Source organism: Diadema antillarum, unplaced genomic scaffold, assembly GCF_040938485.1.
Source record: "Diadema antillarum isolate AM-2024a unplaced genomic scaffold, OU_Dant_1.0 seq00000915_RagTag, whole genome shotgun sequence".
Classification (NCBI taxonomy): domain Eukaryota; kingdom Metazoa; phylum Echinodermata; class Echinoidea; order Diadematoida; family Diadematidae; genus Diadema; species Diadema antillarum.
In genome coordinates this window covers 807,042-829,173 of record NW_027271769.1, presented here as the reverse complement: position 1 = coordinate 829,173, position 22,132 = coordinate 807,042, and the positions used below count along the sequence as shown (strand labels likewise).

The 22,132-nt window shown below is 38.6% G+C and overlaps 1 protein-coding gene across 1 annotated transcript; it reads right to left on the bottom strand.

Annotated features, from left to right (window-relative positions):
* Positions 1-19,231, bottom strand: LOC139741293 (uncharacterized). Its single transcript, XM_071651883.1, has 8 exons — positions 19,204-19,231; positions 10,791-10,942; positions 8,785-9,825; positions 8,184-8,316; positions 6,398-6,562; positions 4,971-5,113; positions 3,020-3,117; positions 1-510 (listed from the first exon to the last, which is right to left on the bottom strand). The coding sequence occupies exons 2-8, from the start codon at positions 10,918-10,920 to the stop codon at positions 265-267; spliced, it is 1,956 nt and encodes a 651-aa protein (XP_071507984.1). The 5' UTR covers positions 10,921-10,942; positions 19,204-19,231; the 3' UTR covers positions 1-264.
* Positions 19,232-22,132: the final 2,901 nt, after the last annotated feature.

The following is a 22,132-nucleotide window of genomic DNA, read 5'->3' as shown; positions in this document are numbered from 1 at the left end:
AGCACACACATGATGAAAGCCTTGCTTTTATAAAGTAGAAAATTCTCATACACAAGCAATCTTATTGTAGCAATTATTTACAAGTTTCCTCATGTGACATAATTCAGGTCTACGATACACAGTAAATATGCCATGACTGTGAACCCACACAAACAAGTCATTAGCATTTCAGAAGCAGTATCTATCAGCACGAAACGGACAGTGTTGCAAAGTTATAATCCCCATGGTTCTCCCCTCACAAAGAAACATCTTTTTCAAATTGAGCTAAGTCAATTTTCTCTCCTTTAGAAGCTCATAAAACTTCTCATTTCTCAAGACCTTGGGCACTTTAATCTGCATGGTGGATACCTGGGATTGGTCAGCGATGACTGACCGAAGGTCACCAAAGGCATTCTGACCAACCAGCACCAGGTCAAGAGGGGAAATGCTGCCATCGGCACGAAGGTTGTCATAGCGACTATCCAGACGTCGGAGGATGGCATCCAGCTCTTCTGTCATCTCAGGTAAAAGCTGAGGCAGAGGTCATTTGAATCGAGAGCGAGAAAATAGTCAAGTCACATCTTCATTCTCTACTGCATTGGCTGGTAACAAGGCTGCACTATTTTAACAGAAGTACACAGTGAATTAGAGGTGCGGACTACATGCCACCACAACAAAATCATGGTCTCTGCAACCCAGAGGATCACCTGCTTAGCCAACACGCATAATCACGTATTAAGGACTATACATTGTGCAAATGAGCTATGCTGTACCAATTAATGAATCAATCAATCTTTACCAACAACGCTATGATCCGCAATCAAGTGGCAACTTATTTTTATGCCTCCGCCACGAAGTGGTGCCGGAGGCACTATGTTTTCGGGTTGTCCGTCCGTCCGTACGTCCGTCCGCTTTCGTTTACGCGATAACTTGAGTAATATTTACTGGAATTTTACTAAACTTGGTCCAAGTATGAAGTATGATGGGGCAATGATTTGATTAGATTTTGGGTGAAATCGGCTAAAGGTCAAAGGTCAATGGTCAAGGTCAACTCATGAAATTGTATCCGTTTACGCGATAACTCAAGACTGGATGGAGCAAATTTCACCAAACTTTGTTGGAGGATGATGTGTGATGGGAAAATTACTTGATTAGTTTTTCAGTGAAATTGGACGGAGGTCAAAGGTCAAAGATCAAGGTCAAATCCTAAAATTTATCTGTTTACGTGATAACTCAAAACTAGATGAAGCAGCTTTCACCAAACTTGGTCCAAGGATGATGTATGATGGGACAATTAGTTGAGTAGATTTGAGTGACATTGGCACGAGGTCAGAGGTCAAAAGGTCAAGGTCAAATGCTAAAAATGTTGCTATTTCCCCCATATCTATGCAATGCCTGCAGTTATTTTCTTGAAACTTAGTGTAGACATGTACTACTGCGTAAAAATTTTCCAGAGAGAGTTTCATGTCATAAGGTCAAAGGTCAAAAGGTCAAAGGTTAGGTGAAAATGTTGCAATATCACTTTTCTCGCAAATGGTTCAATGCATCTTGATGGAACTTGGTACATATGCATGTACTGACTGGCAGGGATTATCTAGGGAATTTAGGGGTCATGGGTCAATAGTCAGGGGTCAAAGGTCAAGGCCAACTCCTCAAAATGTTCCTATTTCCCTCATTTACTAGTATATGCAATGATTGCATTATTACTTTTAAAATTTAATATATGTACATGTATTACTTAATGGAGATTCTCTTGGAAATTTCCAGCCAGAAGGTCAAAGGTCAAAGGTTAAGGGTCAAAGGTCAGTTTTAACTGAGAAAAAAAGAAGATATATTTTGTACTGTAATTACACTCTTTCTTCATACCTTGAAAATTATACTCAATGCATAAACTTATAATAAGGTCGGTCAGAAGTCAAGTAAAAAAGTATGTGTGCTGCACTCTTTAATAGACAATTATAGCAAACCCAGTTCGTGGAAAGTGAACATTCAAGATATTTCTGACAAACCTGTTATTTCGATATTTTGCCAGTTATGTGAAACTGTCATCACACATTGTGAAGACATTGTACTATACACCTATTGGGAGAATCATGCATTATGGCGGAGGCATCAGTCGCCATAGCGACATTTCTAGTTTATCATCAGCTACTTACTGCTGCTGTTTTCACATAGTCTACAATACAAAGCAAAGTGTGAACAAGTACCGGTAAGTGTGCACAGCCAATTGCAATAAGCATAACCTGCCCTGCATGCATTCCAAAATAATGCTATGTCACGCAATAAATCAGCTTGGATAGCAAGCTATTGAAAACAGGAAACGGGGGGGGGGGGGGGGGGGGGGGGTGGTTACTGAACACTGCCACTTAGTTGGTTGCTTTCTTACGAGGTCTGATGTAATAAATCATGTATTCAGCAAAACATAAAATACTGGTATCAAACACAACACAGTTCAGGGGAAAGCAGCTGCAAGGAAGCCATTACCCGATATTTCAGTTCTCAAGGAAACCCAATACATCTAGTATGTTCACAACACATACTGAATCATTAAGGATTGTCATACTGTGATGAAATGTGTACCTCTTTAAGCACAACATTACAAATCATTGAAAGTTATATATTCCCTGTAGTCAAGAAATAGATAAAACAACAATCACTATTTTTGCAACAGATACAAATGACACTAGTTGCTGAAATAATAATTGGGAAACATACCATTATATCATATCAGACTTGAGACTCCTTCATCATGTTATCATTTTATTACCAAAATTACATTCTACAAGAATCAATCCTCATTGTACTGAAAGAAAAGAGGATCATGTCATTGTTTTAGAGGAATAAACTGTATAAAAGTTTTTTTTTAAATTTACTGTTTTGTAATATTTTGTTGTTTTTTTTGTCACAATTGAAATGCATACTCTGTTCCAACAAAACAAAGATCTAATAATTTCGTACAAAAGATCAAAATATTACTTTGCTACCCAATGTTTGTTGTGCACTCGATCAATAAATTTAACACTCAGTAACTATGACTCACCTGCTTCAAGTTGACATCTTCAGTCTCTACCCTATGTTGCAGCTCATCAAATTCTGCTATCACAGTGTAATAGCCCTTGCTACCTCCTGTTTCCAAACCTAGGTGGGAGAGAAACAACGCAAATAATCAATATACTGCATCTAGACATTTGTGATGAATTAAAGGCAAAATTAAGATTTATCTACATACAGCACTGCAAAATAATTTGCTCTGGTAGAGTACAAAGGAGAAATATGAAGTCACATTTGAATTGATGCATTTCAGATCTAAGTAGAAGGTGGGGGTGTTCAAATTAATTACTGTCATTACCCTCACTGTTAAAACAAACTCAGCTCATGGTGAGCATCCATGTGTAATCAAATGGTTGCATGTTTTGGATCATGTTTTACAATGTGGAGAGATCTCATGCTCAAATCTCAATACGCCTTCACTCAATTCAATTCCCTTCTAAATTCTACTTTGGTGACTGTAGCGCGTTTGCAACATCAGGGGTTCCACTGCACACCGCTGTTTGACTCGTACTGAACACATGATTTCCTCACGGGCATATAGCAAGAACACTATGATAAAACAGCCCAAATACTAGCATATTACAATGTATTTTTTCTCATCATCCCTATAAAAACAGATAAAGCCTAACACACACAGTGTATTTCACAGTATAGCACCACAGATACTGCATGTGCAACCCCCAAATGGGGATCTGCCTTATGGGTAACACATCAATATGAAATTCAAGACAATAAAGAATCTGTAAATCTGTGTCTTGACAGATAGCTGTCCAGAATGTAAGACAGGGAAAACACAATTTATAATTCACACATACCAAAAACTATATCAAATGTGTGTAGTACTTTCTAATTGTGACCCTGCACCTCAAAACAAACAAAAAGTCGCCAGACATGAATTTTTAGTTAAGACCATATTCTGAAAGAGCAGACTTTAAGCTTTAAAATGGTGTATTACTCAAATCAAATGGACTCTCCTAACCTATCTAAATATTGAAATGAAAGCACAAACTCAGGAAAAGTGTGAACTGCGACAAGAGGCTCTTAAGTACAGAGTCTATTCAAGCGCTTTATCTTTACCAAACCGTGCTCTTTGTGCGATGAATAGGACAAAAAACAGGAAGTAAACCACCAGAGTAACAACAATGAAGGGATTATCAAATTAAACTGAAATTGAGCATGCCTCATTAACACATTCTGTCCATAATCAATGCCAAATTTCAAAGCAGTAGCACTATCCTTTTAAAAGTTATTAGAGTTGAAAGTGAAGTGTGTGGACAAGGTTTTTCAGAAATGAAAAAGGGATTCTAAAGACACACCTAATCACACTATTCTACCAAAAATGTTCGAGGTAAACTGCAAAAAAACACACACTTTCCTGCCCGTTTTATGATACCAAATTTTAACATAATGTAAAAGAAGACCCGCTCTTTCAGAAAATATGAAAAAGTCAAGTTCGGCTAGGTTGACCCATTTCACTTATTTTCAGTCCTCACGCAAAATCAGTGTGTGCGACTTTATGTTCGTTTTGAGGTGCACGGTCACAATTAATTATGACAACTCTAATGTACATTTCAAGGGCCAGCTACCTCCCACCAACCCCCGTCCAATCACGTCCCTAGCACCTCATACACATGCATCTGCACATTTTGCATGAAGAAAGTTTATTATAGATTTCTTCCAGAGTTGTCACGCTTATGCTTTGCTTTTTGTGTCAACCCCTGACAGAACATTCCATTAAAAATATGATTTACGTTGCCCATTGATAATAAGCCTGTGTTGTATTTTACTCAATTTGTATCACTAATGTATCACAAAATCAAAATGCACCCCTAGTTTCATCATGTTTCGAACATTTATTTTCTTTTTAAACTTTTGTTCCTGAAAAAATTGCAGAAACCAATAAATGAAAAATGAAAATGAAAATCATCTTTTAAACTCACTGTTATCTTCTGCACCAAGACTGCATCCTTGAGTTGTGTAATCTACCAGCAGCATCCTCCTTTGGGTAGCCAGTATGTGGAGAGCTTCCTTGATCAGAGTCTCTGGAGTTTGTTCACCTGCCACATCCAGTACATCAGCTACCCTGCATAATAAACAGGCACAGTCTGATTTTGTTTAGTTGATTTTCTCACTAATTCAGAGACTCCAACCCCAAGCACCTTCTGATCTGGAGATTCTCCCGCCCGAAACCCCTAGCAAACGGGAGACTCCAAGTTGATGTGTGAGAAGCGCGAAGTTCCTAGGGTTCTAGATGTTCTCTGGTGCTATCTAAGGCTGATTTTTTCAATATACGATAGCAATAAGTAAGAAATCTTTTCAAACAGGAGACACAGATCCAGGGCGGGAAAAATCAAATCTCAAGCGGGAGAACGGGAGATTTTGCAAAAATGCGCTTTTGGCGGGAGATCTCCCGTCGAAAACAGGAGAGTTGGAGTCTCTGCTAATTTTATAGGGTCACCATGATTCATGAAGTGATAACTGATTACAGCTCTGGATAAGGGCTCTGAACTATGACTTAGGGCTAGGTTATGAAATACCTTAACCCGCTGAGGATGGTCTGATTTTGCTACAACAAGCATTTCCCATAGACACCTGCCCGAGTTTACTCGGGACTCATCCTCAACGGGTTAATTGGGCGAAATAACAAGGTGAATTGAAAACTTGAGTGACATCATTCCCTTGCCCCCTCATTCTTAAATAGATTGGGGGTGGGGTGGGGGAGGGGAGGAGCCAAGTTGTTCTTTTTTTAAATTTTTTTTAACTTTCTTCTTTCTCTCTTTCTTACCTTTTGGTCAAGTCGAGGCTTGAATGATCCAGGGAAGGGTATCTTCTGACAAATGAAATCACGTGTGTGTGTGTGTGTGTGTGTTTGTTTGGGGGGGGGGGGGGTTTGCTACAAATATCCTATGACCTTTCTCCCCTTTTCCCACTGCATATGTATTGGAGTGCCATGCTTTGCAACCATTTTCAACCTGAGGTAAACTTTGGCTCTTCAAAAGTTTTTTTTTTTTTTTTTCCAGCTCAGCTCAATCAAATACTAATATTTTGTCTACATCTTTGGGCCGACATTGTGACCAATCTGAGAGAGCTTTGCAGTTTACTAGATGAGAAAAGTGCAGCTACAGAGAACTTGCACTTTCCCATTTCTCCTTTATTTCCTTCTTTTATATGACACGCAGCACAAACGCTTATTTCCCATGTTTCATTAACTATGAAGCAAAGGGCTTTCCTGTTTTAATTGTTGTTGTTTTAAACACAAAAAGAAAAGAAGACAGAAATTAAATGGGACCCCATCGAAAAATTATTTACCCCGAATTCAATGACTTACCAGTCAAGACAATAATGAATCAAACAATACATCACTGACCTGTATTGGTATTCTATGATGGGTGCTGTGTTGTAGAAGCCGGTCACCTTCACGACATCTCCCATACGGTACCGATACAGGCCATCCATCGTAGTGACAACTATTTCATACAGGGCCCCCTCTTGCACCTCCTCTGCAAGAAGTGTGTTTGGCTGATCTCCCTGGCTATAAAGGTATTTAAACATAAAGATCTATCTGTTATATTACTTTATAAGCTGTTATTTTTGTGAGGATTTAATTTTCACGAACTTCATGAATAACAATTGAATTGCAAATTAATCAACATGCGAGAAATTGTTGCCATGCGCTGAGGTAATAGTACATTTTCCATAGTGTCGGTGCTGATGCACGAAAACAACATCTCACACAATTGTCCGTGACCACCTCATTTGCGAAAATATCTGTACATGAAAATAAAAGCTTAAAGAGTAACAGAAAGTAATTCCTCCAACATGTGACAAAAGAATTTTCTCACCCCTATAGCCAACAGGGATAAACTTATTATTTGCATATGAAGAACTGTGGTACACTGCACATTCACTGCTTTCTCCTACACTCATACATGCATTTTAAGGGACAAGTACACCTTCATCTACATGTGGATTGAGTGAGTGCAACAATATTAGTAGAACACATCAGTGAAAGTTTGAGGAAAATCCGACAATCCGTTTAAAGGTTATGAATTTTTAAAGTATCTGCGTAATCACTGCTGGATGAGGAGACTGCTACAGTGTATGATGTCACATGCGTACAACGATATAATAATGAAAATAAAAAGAGAACATCAGAAAACTTTACTTTTTGAATAAAGTGCACATTTCTTCGACTTGCTACTGACGCATGTTAAGGGTAATATTATTCCCCTTGCCTTCTGAAAGAGAGAAGTAGAGTGTTCTTTTGTTACGTGAGAAAAGTGAAAATATGTTGAATTTTCTTTATACTTTCTTTATATCATTGTACACATGTGACATAACAAGCTAAAGTAGTCTTCTCATCCAGCCGTGACTGAGCAGAAACTTCAAAAATTCATAACTTTTGAACGGATTGTCTGATTTTCCTCAAACTCTCAGTGATGTGTTCTACTAATATTGCTGCATTCACTCGACCCACATGTCTGTGACGGTGAACTTGTCCTTTAAAGATACACCATGTAGCGGTTTGCTGGTAACAACTAACAGGAAGTTTGTTTCTGCAAACAGGAAACAGCTGTCTCATGTGATCTTCACAAGAGAATATAAGGAAGGGACTATCTTGGCCAAGCATAGCTACCTCACCAGTACTTCAAGCACCGTGCACAAAATGACTCTCTGCCGTCTTAACAAAAAAAAAGAAAAAAGATTCATATATAATATTCTACGAAGACTGCTTCATTCTGACAAAGTAGAAGAGAAAATGAAGGAGAGGATGACTAGACAAAAGAAAAAGAAGAAAAAACAAGAATCATTTATTACCAACATTTTTCTTTGTGATCCAATTTCTCTTTGGAAACACATGTATTTAGTCCCAATTACAAGGCATTACAGGTACAAAAGTGTACATTTTCTTCTTCCTTTTTCTTTTTTTTTTTTTGGCGGGGGGGGGGGGGGGGTTGGAGTTAAAAAGTATACTGTGTCTCACATCTCCTTGATTTATATTATAATGACAAAGAAACATGATGTGTCAATATGTAGACAGAGAGAATGAGCAGGTGAAGAAGAGAGAGAGAAAAAAAAGAAGCAGAATATGAAAAAGAAGTCCTTCACCAGTACCCAGGAGCCACACAGGAGCTTGGAAGCCATCAACTCACCTCTCCTCAATAGGTATGAACTCGTAGAAGACGTCCCCTGGGAAGGTGATGTACTCTGTTCGCTCCCCTTTACCATGTAGGACGCCCAAGAGACCCTCCGTAGAGTTATATATCATGGACACAATGGGTAGGCCTGCATATAAATGAGGAGGAGGGAATAATTACGGGATTCAGCATCATCCTATGACCCTAAAATCTTTCATTTCTCAGATGCTTTGAAAAGTCATCATATTCACATGATTATCAAATCCTCTCTGCAGTTAGTCTGTTGAGAAAATATGACATTTTAAGTGCAAAAGTAAGCCCTCATTGTAAATCATTCAAATGAAGTGGTACACGGTAGAAACACTACTTAGACTGAAACTTGCATTTCTTAAAATGTTCATATGTTGCAAATGGTGATGGGCATTGGACAAATTATAATTGAGTAACTTCCATGGATATACAAAGGGGTTTCGCGCATAATCTTGAAAATAAACTCAGCTAAATGAACTGTAGGAATGAGTGATGGTACATTGTACATCATTCTGCCAGCAGATGAGGCAACTAACACAGTGGAAGAGCTCATTTCCAAGAAAAAGGAAAAAGAAAATTGTCTTGCCTTTGGTATACTTTGCTCTTAGAATGTCTGCATAGACAGTCATGGACCCCGACGTCACGCCCCACAGGCTGTTCATTCTAGGCCAGATACGCCCCACGATGTTATCAAAGCCTTTCTGAAACTCCCTTTCCAACTCATCTGCTCTCCTGGGATCAGGAAGCAGCTCCTTCTCCAAGGTAGCCTTGATGTCATCCGCAAGACCGATGTGGTCACTGATGCAACCCCCTCGAACGTCCGTTACCAGGTGGGGCCAACTCTCTTCCAGGGTCTTGAAAGCATAGTACAGTGTGGAAGCAAATATGGCAAACAGAGCTTGGATGTCTTTGTCTCGCAGAGCAAAGAGAAGGTGCACATAAACGGCTTGCTGCTCATTAGTGAGACGCATCCCAGCTGGTGGTGTAGAGTACTGAAGGCGATAGAGAATATCCGGCAGATTGAGCATAGTTGTGGGTCCAAGGACACATCCCCCTGATGTATGACTCGGGGTGGTGTGAGTGTACAGATAACAGGTCTTCAGCAAGGGAGAGAAATTGGGGATGAAGTATGAGCGCAGGATGCGCTGGCCGATGGGAACAAACTTGAAGATGAAGAGCATCACACGTTTTTTGGACTGTAAGACCAACTTCCGCTCACCAGTGGTCCCTGATGTCAAGCTCATTCTCAGTGGCATGCCTGGAATGACCACATTCTCTTCACCCTTGGCGATGCGATCCATGTAGGATGCAAAGTGAGGATAAGTGGTTACCGGATGATGCTCACGAAAAGCAGCAACAGACCGCAGTGAGCTGAATTTATTGTCCTTTCCGTATGCCGTCTCTGCTCGCTGCGAGAGAAGAGTCAGCAAAAACTTTTCTTGCGACGTTTTGCAATTCCTTGTCTGGTCCTCGTGTAGTCGGGAAAAGTAGATACCAACGGCAGTCATGAAGTTATCAAAGAGGTACTGGACAACAAGAATACGTGCAGGGGTAAAACGGCAAGCTGGTATGACAGACATGTGGAGTGTCAGGATTCCCAATATGACAGATATTACTGTCACAGTACCTGAAAGATTTAAAAGAAAAACGGAAAAATAAACGAACAAACATTGCAAATAGACTTCATGGCTACGGTACTGATCCACTTGAGCTTGTAAGGTGGTAGCATTTTGATCCTTGTCTTCCTTGTGGTATATGCCATTAATGGACTTGAATACCGATTAACACTGGAGCAAGTGCTAGAAAGTGTTTGAGAATTACCATTGGTACAATCATCTTTGAGTACAGGTGGGGCCTGTTGCATGAAACGTTTAACCTCAGAAAAACTCTAGTAAGAGTTGAAAATTAACTCAGGCTAGCATAAATCTGCGACTAACTTCAAACACAGGAAAAATTCTGTTAGAAATCAACCCTAGTCATGCAGTTTTTCAGTTGTTTCTTTGAAATCTCAAATCTTTTACTGCATGATATTCTTCAATATTGGTGGTTTTATACAACACAAGTACAAACAAGCAACCATCTGATGCAATACATGATCATAGGTGTAAATAGTCAAGGTAAAAAGTTTTCCTTGGACCTGCACACAAATCTTTAATGTCCTGTTTAGTAATAAATGACAAAAACCCCTGCTTTTTTCAAATAGATTGTTGTGTGCTGTTAACCAAGTAATGATGACTGTATATGGGATTAAGGTGTTGTACAGGGAAAAACAAAGACTACCGGTATTATATTAACAGACCAAAGGGAAAGCTGTGAGGTGATCACATTATGACTTAATCTAACTTGCATAACTTTAGGTCTTTGAAACTTCTATCATTGTTGTCTGGAAATTTTGTGTGCAACTTTAAAATTCCAAACATTGAAAAAACAACAACAACAACAACAATGTCATATCTGATTACGCTTCTACCATGCTTTTCTATTACCATGGTTATCAGGCTGTTCAGGACAATTTCACCATGATGAATAGTAACAGCATTGTCCACTGGTAAGCACAAATACACCAGTAAAAAATTTAATCATTTACTGTACCTTTCACCATCAGCCACAACCATGTGCAGTCACCATAGTTCCATCCATTGCTCCAATCTTGGTAGATCAGAGACAGAAATACCGCCCAGCACATTCCTGACACCAATCTGATCTGGTCCTGGCCATTCATGGTGACACTTGGTTTAGTTTTCCTTTTTCAGCAGATCATGAATTGATAAGGCTGTTGCTAGATAAGAATTGCAGACAGTACAAAAGGTACCGGTAACAAATCTCCAACATGCTTCTCCTTGATATGGGTGGGAATTCATCTAGACTGATAAATATGCCTCTTGAACTGGACAGTCGGTAGTACAGTCGGCCCCTCCGACTGTATTACTAACTGTACAGGTAAACAAGAGGCCACTGAACAAGAGGCAGATTTATCTGTCTAGAATTCTCCATACGATCACATTATGACTTAATCTAACTTGCATAACTTTAGGTCTTTGAAACTTCTATCATTGTTGTCTGGAAATTTTGTGTGCAACTTTAAAATTCCAAACATTGAAAAAACAACAACAACAACAACAATGTCATATCTGATTACGCTTCTACCATGCTTTTCTATTACCATGGTTATCAGGCTGTTCAGGACAATTTCACCATGATGAATAGTAACAGCATTGTCCACTGGTAAGCACAAATACACCAGTAAAACGGGGTGAATAGGGACAAATTTAAAGTTCTTATGATTGTATTTTTTTTCATGCAGCCTAGAGACTCGATCTTATGTGGGGATTTTATGTCCACCTAAAATACCTTTAATTTGGTATTGTGAAAAAAAATAAATATTTGGGGGAAAAGTATGTTTTTTGATAAAATGATGCTGTCCCTATTGACCCCAAATTTGGGGTCAACAGGGACAACACTATTTTTTTATCCCAAAAAAGCTGTTTGGAGGCATTTTTTTTTTTCAATCCATCCAATGAATTGGATTAAGGGAACAACTACAGAGTTTAAAAATGATATACAAACATTTAAGAGCAATCTATTCCATTGATAAATCAATCTTTAACAAAAATTGCAACAGCCCAACAAAATGAACTGATATAAAAAAATGTGACCCATCAGGTCAAAGGTTAAGATTGAAAAGTAAGTCAAAACTTTGCTAATCCATTGAATTGCACTCAAATATTAACCCACTTCTTCTTCTAGTGGCAAATCATGATGTACAATCTTATTCATACACTCTAAATTCAGTGTAACTTGACTCTTATGATGTCGGGGATATTTTGGGAGTTCTTACAGCAATTATAAGCTGGCACCTATAGTATGGGTCTGACCCAAACAGATGTGTTATTGGCATTAAAACATGCAGAAGACAGAGAAAAGGGTCATGAAATACAAGTGGAAAAGTCCTAGCCTGTCTTAGGCAGTGAAAAAAATTCCCAAGAGGGTGGGTGGGGCCGGGGTTCCCAGACCCTTCCTCCCCAAGTTAGGGTTAACACAGCAAAGTTCACTCTCATCTATGTGTATAAAAGTGAAGCCACATATCCAAAGATCTTATTGCTCTCTTGTCAAGAGATTTAGAATAAAAATTCACACTTTTGGAAATAGCTGGACATAACAACCATTTCAGAGCAATTTATGACATTGTAATAGTTAATCACACAGAAAATTTAAAGGGCCAATCAAACGACACCATGGTGTCCCTATTCACCCCAGTCTAACTGATTTTTTGCCCAAGAGAAGAAAAAATGTGCTGTCACAAATTCCTGTAGGAATAATTATTTCATATTTAAAGGTGTGTTGTAGGACCTAATAGGCTAGATTCATGAACATTTTCAATGAATTTCATTAATCAATGGCCACAGGAGCAGAAAAGTTTTGACCGCCCTGATTTTTTTGTGATTTTTTGAAAACTTTTTATTTGGACCTCCTGTACCCTTTAAAAAAATTTTCACATCAGGAGGACCACTTTCTGGACACTGTTGGATGGTCCTTCCATCCTGTGATAAAAGTAAGAAAAAAAGTTCAAGCAAATATGAAACATGCACATTCAAAAAACTTTTCTCGGTTTTGTCCCTATTCACCTCGCCGTCCCTATTCACCCCGTTTTACGGTACTTATGACCCGATGGAAGGGAAAGTAGGTCTACACATTTCTCGAATCAAACAGCATACAAGTGATTCCATTTTGAAAATTTTGGAGAAAAATCTGAGACAGAAAAGCAAGCACGGGCATGTATAGCCTACTATATTATTATTCTGAATCTCAGTTCCTCAAAAGGAAACGTGTATTTGTAATTGTAGGGACAGGTCTACCATGGGTCTACACAGATCTGCTTGTGTTTGGTTTGTTTACAGTACTATACTGTATTACTTTTCAAACAGGATAGTCACATAGGCCCTACATGAAAAATACACACCCTACCAGGAATTGCCATCAAAATAATCTCTCAACAGACGACTTCCATCTTTCTAGTTGAAGCATTTAATTCATTTGCTTAACTTGGATCGATGGAGGCCTAATTAGTAAACAGAAACTCAAAAAGATCATCCTGGGCTGTATTTTAAGTTTCAGATATGTTCTGCGGAGACTCGTTTACACGCGTCTATCTCAAATTCCTGGAAAGTGGAATCCCTCTTCGGGCCCGGAGGGGAACTGCAAACGCAAGAAAATGATATAAAAACTCTACAGAATTTCCTGTCTACCATGTATAATGCCAGCAATGGTAGGCCTAACATTTGGTTACCGGTACACAATCATTTCATAACTGTGCATAATTTAACAAATGATGGGCACATCACTACATCATCACATGGGTACCTGGTATCAGTTCTATAAACTTATATTATCGGGTCAGATATCAAACATGGCTAGAATAGATGGCTATAGCTTTGATCCTCTCGACCAAAAGATTGGTCTGTATCTGGTTGTCGGGGATATGTTCTGCGGAGACTGCGTCTGGCTTCACAGATCCCCTCTTATCATCATGAGAACGATAATGTCAAAAAAAAATTTTTTTTTTAAAGACTCCTCTGGACATGACAGACGTCTACGGATCTTTCTGTCTATGATGACCCTCGTGAGCCACGACCCTTCCCTACTAGTTTGACCCATTAAAGTAACATTTTTGTAATTAGGCCCTACAGTGACAGTGTGTGTAAAAAAAAAAAAAAAAAAAAACTAATCCAACTTTTTGATTACCTGGGGTACCGCATAGTATAGACCTAGTAACAGTTAGTTAGAGTGCGATTTCGGTTGCAAGGAAAGCTTTAATAGGGGAAATCTTCGTTCCTCTTTTCATTGGTAGTCGTCAATAATGGTACCTAATCTAGTAAACTACACCGATACTTTAATTGTGTTCATCTAAATCATGGAGGCCTATCATGACAGATCGAGCACCAACAACAATTGTTGATGATGCGCGATCAGTCATCTATTGTACATCGAGTACTAACCGCAGCAGCGACCCCATACGGACAAATACGTACCGCAGCAGCGACCCCATACGGACAAATACGTACCGTAAAGGGGTCGCACAGCAAACCTATACCTGTCACGGAAGCACCTGATATGGCTAAGCATTTATGTGACCAGAGACCAAAATAGAGGGTTTTATACTGAAATCAGTAGCCTTACTCTTAGATAAGATACTTACAATCACGGCAGGCGAAGTCGATTTACAATATGATCTGTTTTGAGAGCCCTGTGAAAGAGTTTATCCGAGGTTTTTATAGTCCTACCGCATTTCGTATTGTAGTACGACTTACACAGCGCATGCGCTAATATGGATAAAACGTAGCACATACTGTAATACGCAATGTATGCGTGTGGATAAAAAAAAACGGACAGCGCGCTGAGAACTGAAATGAATATTCATGAGACGTAACAAATAGAATGCATGCTGGGCGATGATTTACTATCGGGCCTACGGGCACTTATTTATTTCGTTTTTAAAGCACATTTCGAATGTGTGGTTCATTATTTATTTGCAATAAAGGAAGTGCACACATAATGAACATCTGGAGATGTGAAGGATTAAGAAAATAACAGGTGATTTTCATGATAGAGGGTATGTTTTTTTTTTCCCCCAGTCTGCAGAGGCAATGCCCCAGATGTCTCATCTATAGATCAAGTTTCCTTTCACACTGTACATTATAGTTTTAATGTTGTACATTCACAATGGGCTCCACTCACAAGCTCTGCTTCTTGGGGACTCATATTCATTTTTGCTTCATGTTTATTTTCTACTGTGATTTGAATTGAATACACTTCTGTTACATACATGTTTTGTTTATTTCCAATAGTTGAGAATTGTTTGATTATTTATTGAGAGACCTTTTTTTTTTCAAAGACTTACTACCGTATGAGAGGAGATCCTTCCTGTCTTTCTTTTTCTGTCAGGCTTGTCACTTTCTGTTTGATTGTGTGTATGTGTGTGTGTGTCCGCGTGCGTGTGTGTTTCATAATTATTGTGTGTAACAAGTTGGAAGAATTGGAAGCTAAATTTCTATGTACTGTGACATACAGATCAATAAAATTGACTCTTGAGTATTCATTCATTTTCATTTTCATTCATTCATTCATTCATAGCAATGGGACAAGAAGTGTCTTCTGAAAATTTTTGAAATTCCAAATGTCATAACTTCCTTATTTTTTATCCGATTTTATCATTTTTGCACTGTTCTACTGGATTTTTTTTTATCATTGTCGTGAAATTGATAAAATTTTAGATTGGCTTTCATCTTAAAGGCATAATGGATTGGTTAATGAAAAACTAGAAATTAACCCTTTCAGATCCATCCACATGGTCATTGGGATTGTATTCCATTGCTCCCCATGGCTTTTTTTTTTTTTTTTTTGGATGTTTTGCTTGATCAATACCCTTTTAAGCCTTATACGTGTATGTACAATACTGCTGAAATGCATGCCGGTATTCCCCAACGCGTTTACATCGTTCGTTTGCTTGCGATCGGCGGTCATGCCATCAGACAAGGAGTATGTATTCGTAGGGGCGCACGCATTTCTGTGGTCATTTCACTCATGCCTTTTTTTAACCCATGATCTGATCCCGGCTTTGCAGCAGCGTGGCAGATGACATGTTAGAACGAGTTTACTTGTGCAGATTTTTAGAAAAATTGAAAAAATTACAGCAGTATATATAAAGATCTGATTGCGTTTGTTTTCATTTCATTCCTTCAGAATGGTCTCATAATGAAGATAGGCACAAAAGGGATAACGAAATTTGTCCTGTTGTGTACCTTTTAAGAACGCATGCACAAAATGTGACGAGAAAAAAAAAAATCATAAAATCATCGCAGTCCCGTTGAAATTTGCGGAAACAGTAGGCGCGAAAAGGATCTTGAATTCGGTCCTGCATGCCATGTTGGTTATCAAAAACGCATGCACAAATGTGAAGAAATTATCGGGAAAAAAAACTACTTTCAATCCTTCTTGTGCGTGCATCACAACAGATTACAGCCGAAAGAATTCACGAAATCATCGCAATCTTGCTGAAATCTGAGGTATAGAAATAGGCGCAAAAAAATCGTGATATTCGAATAGTGCGAAGAGATTATTGGGGGAAAAATAAAAGACACATTTTCAACCCCTTCTGGTGGTGCATCATAAAGATTACAGCTGAATATCAAATCATGGCAATCCCGTTGAAATTTGAGGAAACGATAGGCGCAAGAAGGATATCGAATTCGGCCCTGAATACTGTCTTTCAAAAAACGCATGAATAATTCCGAAGAGATTTTCGGGAGAAAAATAAAGAATGTTTTTTCAACCCTTCTTGTGTGTGCATTACAAAAGATTAGAGCCGAAATAATTCATAAAATTACCGCGGTGCCGTTAAAGTTTGAGGAGACAATATAGGCGCAAAACGAATCATAAATTCGGCCGTGAATACCTTCTAATCCGAGAGGACGCGCATTTACGAAATGGGAGAGATTATCGGTAAAAAGTATAAAAGGACACATTTTCAACCCCTTTTGGTGTGTGCAAAGTAAAAGATTACAGCTGTAGGAATTCATGAAATCGTCACAATCCCGCTGATATTAAATTGATAGGCGCAAACATCAGGATCATGAATTCGGCCGTGTTATGATCTTTCAAGAACGCATTTACGAAATTCGAAGATTTTATCGGGGAAAAATAAAGAACACATTTTCAACCCCTCTTGGCACGTGAATCATTATAGCCGAAAAATAATCCATGAAATCATGGCAATCCCGTTGAAATTTGAGAAACAATAGGCGCAAAAAGGATCGTGAATTTGGCCCTGCATGCTGTGTATCTTTCAAAAACGCATACTGCATGCAGAAATTCGGGAGAAAAATAAGACACATTTTAAACCTCTTTTGGCGCGTGCATTATAAAAGTTACAGCCAAAATGATTCATGAAATCATCACAATCCCGTTGAAGTTTGAGGAGAACAAGAGGTGCAAAAAGAATCATGAATTCGGCCGTATCATTTCTTCTAATCCGAGAGGACGCATTTACGAAATGCGAAAAGATTATCGGAGCAAAATAAAGGGCGCATTGTCAACCATTCTGGTGTGTTCATCACAACAGATTACATCCGAACAGTGATCCGAAGTAAAGTTCATGAAATCGTCACAATCCCGCTGATATTTGAGGTAGAAATAAGCGCAAAAAGGATCGTGAATTCGACCCTGATGCCGTATGCTGCCGTATATACCTTTCAAGAGCGCATGCACAAATGCGAACAGATTATCGGGAGAAAAATAAAGAATCCCTTCTGGCACATGCATCAGAAAATACTATACAGCAAAAATAATTCATATAATCATTACAATCCAGCTGAGCACCAAAAATGTGAAAAGCGCAGCAACTTAAGTAACGCGTGTTACTCTACGTGCGCCGATGTTGACAGAAAGTCACAAACGCATTTGATACAATCTGATTTTGTTCATAATCATTTAACACTTTAATTCACAAACATTCAAATCTTTTAAAATGGTTCTATACACGAAGAAGAGATAGGAGTACAAAGCATCACAAATTCGACCCTGCAGTGTACTTTCAAGAACGCATACTTGTAAGATACGGGAAGAAATTTTCGGAGGAAAGTTAAAAACCGCATTTCAGTCCCTTCTTTTTTTTTTTTTTTTACTTCCTTTTCGTATCAACAAATCAATTCACAAATGATTCCTTTTTGTTCCTTCTCAAGGAAATGATCCATAAACAAGGCACTTGAGTTTACCAAATATTTATTTGCAAAATGTATTTTTTTTTTTGGGGGGGGGGGGGTAATATTATTGTCGACAAAAACATGAAAATAAATTTGCAAGCCAGTTAATGCTTTTTCAGGTTGTTGTTGACCAGTAAATTTTCTGTTCCGACCAGTACAAAAATGGGGAGGAAAAATGGATATTTACTGATCCGACAGAGACAGGTTGGACCGGCAAAAAAAAAAAAAAAAAAAAAAAAAAAAAAAAAAAAAAAAAAAATGGGTTAGTGTGCAGCCCTGCTTTATCCAACTTCCAAGATTTGGTGATGAAACCAAAGCAAGCACTCTTGCCAAACTCAGTTGGCAACATTAGGAAGGTGTCATTCTGTTTCACTGCGTTCTCGATAATTTCTATTTGCTCCACTTTGAACTTAATTCTTTTTGCATCCTCCTCTACTTCACTTAGAGCATCTTTGAACTCCATGATACCTATGGTATTGGTACGAACAGGTGTCCCTTTATTATAAATGAAACCGAGAACCAAATACGAGCAACGTTGTACATATGGCAGATGACGTAAAATATGAATATTCATTTGCGCATGCGCAGATCAGTATATTTACGTGCTACGTTCAAGACGGCGAACGGACAGTATCTCGAGTAGACGGTCTCAAAGATGACTATTTATCTTGTTTTCGGAGGTAATGGTGAGAAATACATAGTCGTTTCTATTGTTCAACAATAATGGTTTTATATCATGTGGCTTTTCGTTGCGAATCCAAGTGTCCTTTTGAGCGGTGAGTTGTTTACGTGTTGCAGTGCATTTGAGTGCTTCCTAAAATTGCATGGGTTGCTTCGGGGCGCTGTTACTGTGTTACAGCGCCCCGCGACAGGGTTAATCGAGTACATGATCATTGATGAATTATTTACACTTTGTGCTGATTGTTTGTTGATACTTGTAGCACGGCGTCTGGTCGGCCTAAGCGTTTAAGGAACACTGAAGTGGATGAGATCTGCATAATTAACTAGAAGTGGTCAATAAACAGGACTAGCCAGTCTGCACAACTTTCTTTTAGGTTTGTAGCTCTAGACCTATTTAATTTATATTCGACAGTTCTACTGACGTGTTTACTTACCTTTTTGGGTATGGTCCACAATTGCACAACCTTTTACTTAAAGTTAGTAATATAGCCACCAGTCCACCAGGTCATCACTCCCACAGCACGACATAGCCTAGGTCAACAACTCTTGGCAATCCTGGATTTTACGGTTCAATTATCCGGCTCTTGGTCAGTAGTTCTGCTGTAACACTAACAGATTCCCAACACCCAGGTCAGAGTGCCAACATGCCTACAGTTCACGTCAGGAAGCGCGAGACACGAATACGAATGCAGTGCACAAGTATTGTACAGTACATTTTGTACTTGTATGTAACGTGTTACACCAACGAGTTTTGTAATCTCTTCGGAGCACACACGTGGTTGAGTGCCTTTTGTGGGCGGGGCTTCCAAGAAGTCGGCTGGTCGCCGCATGCATAGTATTGCGTCCGTTGGTCCGTAGGTTGTCAATTTTGTTCAATAGGAGCGCGGGTAGGAGCGTATTTTATTTTATCGTCGTTTCTTTTCGTGAAATCAGGTGAAATTCCCTAAAATCTAATGTTTTACTTTATCCGAAAGGACATTCTACCTTAGATTTTACAAATTAGTTTTCCAGTACACGCGTATCAAATGTTTCTGTTTTGGTTCGACATACGAAACATCACATGAGCTCTAAAACATAACGTTTTATACCCTGTAAAATACTAGTAACAATTTCAAATTGGGATAGCCGCATGCAAATATGTTCTTCAAAATCATTAAGGTAAATGACAAACAGTAAGGTAAGATATTTTCACCTTGTCTAACTCCTACATAACAAGTGACAAGGTCAGACATCGTACATTGGCTAAAATACAAGACTTCGCACTTTTATAGAAATATTTTGAACAACATTTAGGATATTGCTATCCACACCTACACTTTAGACTATTAAAACCACAAAACTTCCTATCAATAACAACATTAAATGCTTTTTTATAATCAATAAAAGCGCAATATAAACGTTTTCTTTTCTGTTAATAAAAGTTGATATAAAAGAAAACGATGGCAACCTTGTCAAGGGATTAAGTTTTTTAGTTTTGTCGCCAATTTTGTGTTTGTTATCACATAAAATTGGCACGTAACGCTTCACTGCCCGCACATGATGACATTCTTTTGTGCCTATTAATATTTACTATTTGGAGGGCAACGCATATCATTACAAGTTCTGCAACTTTTAAGCTTTTTCATTTTCGACATTTTCAATAGGGTCTATCACTTTGTAAATATCATGCATCTAGACATCACATATTATTTGTTTGTTCATGTTCTTTTTTTGGATATTATATACAACATGTACATTGGGGTTTTTTGTGCTTGATGCTTAGTGAACTTACATTCTTTGCTAAAATGAAAATGAATATGAAGCGAAATAAAATGAACTAAAAATCATAACTTAGAAGATCGTTTCCGTCACAAACATTTGACAAAGATAATCTATTTATAGCACTGATCCCAGTAAAGGCCTACTCTCTAAAAAAAATCGACTGAAAATATCCACTCTTCAAGGAGTGAATACAAAAAAGAGTGAATTAAGAGTGAAATTGGACTGAATGTTGACTGAAAATGAACATTTTCACTCAAAATTCACTCTTTTTTGTATTCACTCCTTTAAGAGTGAATATTTTCACTCGATTTTCTTTTAGAGAGTATATTATTATTTTGGTCAAAATAAGGAGGTGGGAAACCTCACTGGTTAAAATTTAGTCATTGGGTTTCGCACTGTGGCTAACCTTTACGTGAAAGTCTATCATAACGATGATCTATGATGGATAAATGATATCTCACTTCAATTCCTTCTTGGATGCTCGCTTTTTTGGTTGTTGTTGTTGTTCTTTTTGAATATTTATCCGTATGCCCTGTTTCTGTTGTGAAGCTGTGTGATATTGCACACATACACACGTACACACACATGCACATTATCTGAGCCTATCACTGCAAAGCATGATTGAAGTCGCTTATTAACGATATACACGTAGTCAAATTGGACATAATGTGATATTGCTGGATGGACACACCCTGATATAGAGTATACACGATGATAACATTGAAAACACCACCATCACATTTTCAACATTAAAAAAAAAGTTTTACCAGTGTCGTAAAACATTTGTACTGTTTTCCAATCATTTTCTGACATCTGAATTCAGAAAAAGTTATAGTTAAGTCAAACTTCCCATTTTTAACAGTTTTATCTTTCAATATATAGGGCCTATAATAGCCCCAGATCTTACAGTAATCTCTGTTTTGATCAGATACGATGTCTTACCAAGACATTTTCACATTAGCAAATGAATGTGTGAACTCCGAGATGTTTGTTTGTTTGTTTGTTTTTAAGACAACTGCTCAGCTTTCAGAGTCATATCTTGCACATTTCTGGCATTGCTGCTGTAGATACGGGGATGCCCTTTGCACGTAAGGAATGTGATACCGTTTATTAATCCCTCAAACACACAAACTCGCAAAACAATCTACGTATAGCATGCATACATACATAATATACGGGTGCACGTCACGAGACCGACACCCACGAGTCATACAGCCCACGAGTTATATACAGCTCACAAGTCATACAGCCCACTAGTCATACAGCTCACGAGTCATACAGCCCACAAGTCATACAGCTCACGAGTCATACAGCCCACAAGTCATACAGCTCACAAGTCATACAGCCCACGAGTCATACAGCTCACAAGTCCACAGCCCACTAGTTATACAGCCCACGAGTTCGACACTGAGTAAATAAAGCCCATGAGTTCGACATCAAGTAAAATAAGCCCACGAGTTATACAGCCCATGAGTTCGACACTATATACGCACAAAAGTCTCACGAGACCGACACTAAGCAAAGAAAGCCCACGAGACCGACACTACGCTTAAAAGGCTCACGAGACCGGCACTAGGCAAAAGAGGCCCACGAGACCGACACTAGGCAAAAGAGGCTCACGAGACCGACACTAGGCAAAGAAGGCACACGAGACCGACAGGATGAACATGCGCCACCTATAGACTAATCAATTGTATAATAATGGCATAAAGAAGGTATAAGAGATGGAAAAGG

What these genes read in the sequence shown, in the direction of transcription:
- LOC139741293 (XM_071651883.1), bottom strand. Translation starts at nt 10,920, where the DNA reads ATGAATGGCCAGGACCAGATCAGATTGGTGTCAGGAATGTGCTGGGCG. An exon ending in AAGAGCAAAGTATACCAAAG is followed by an intron (nt 8,317 to 8,784) that starts GCAAGACAATTT and finishes ATTTATATGCAG; the next exon opens with GCCTACCCATTGTGTCCATG. An exon ending in TTCATACCTATTGAGGAGAG is followed by an intron (nt 6,563 to 8,183) that starts GTGAGTTGATGG and finishes ATACCTTTATAG; the next exon opens with CCAGGGAGATCAGCCAAACA.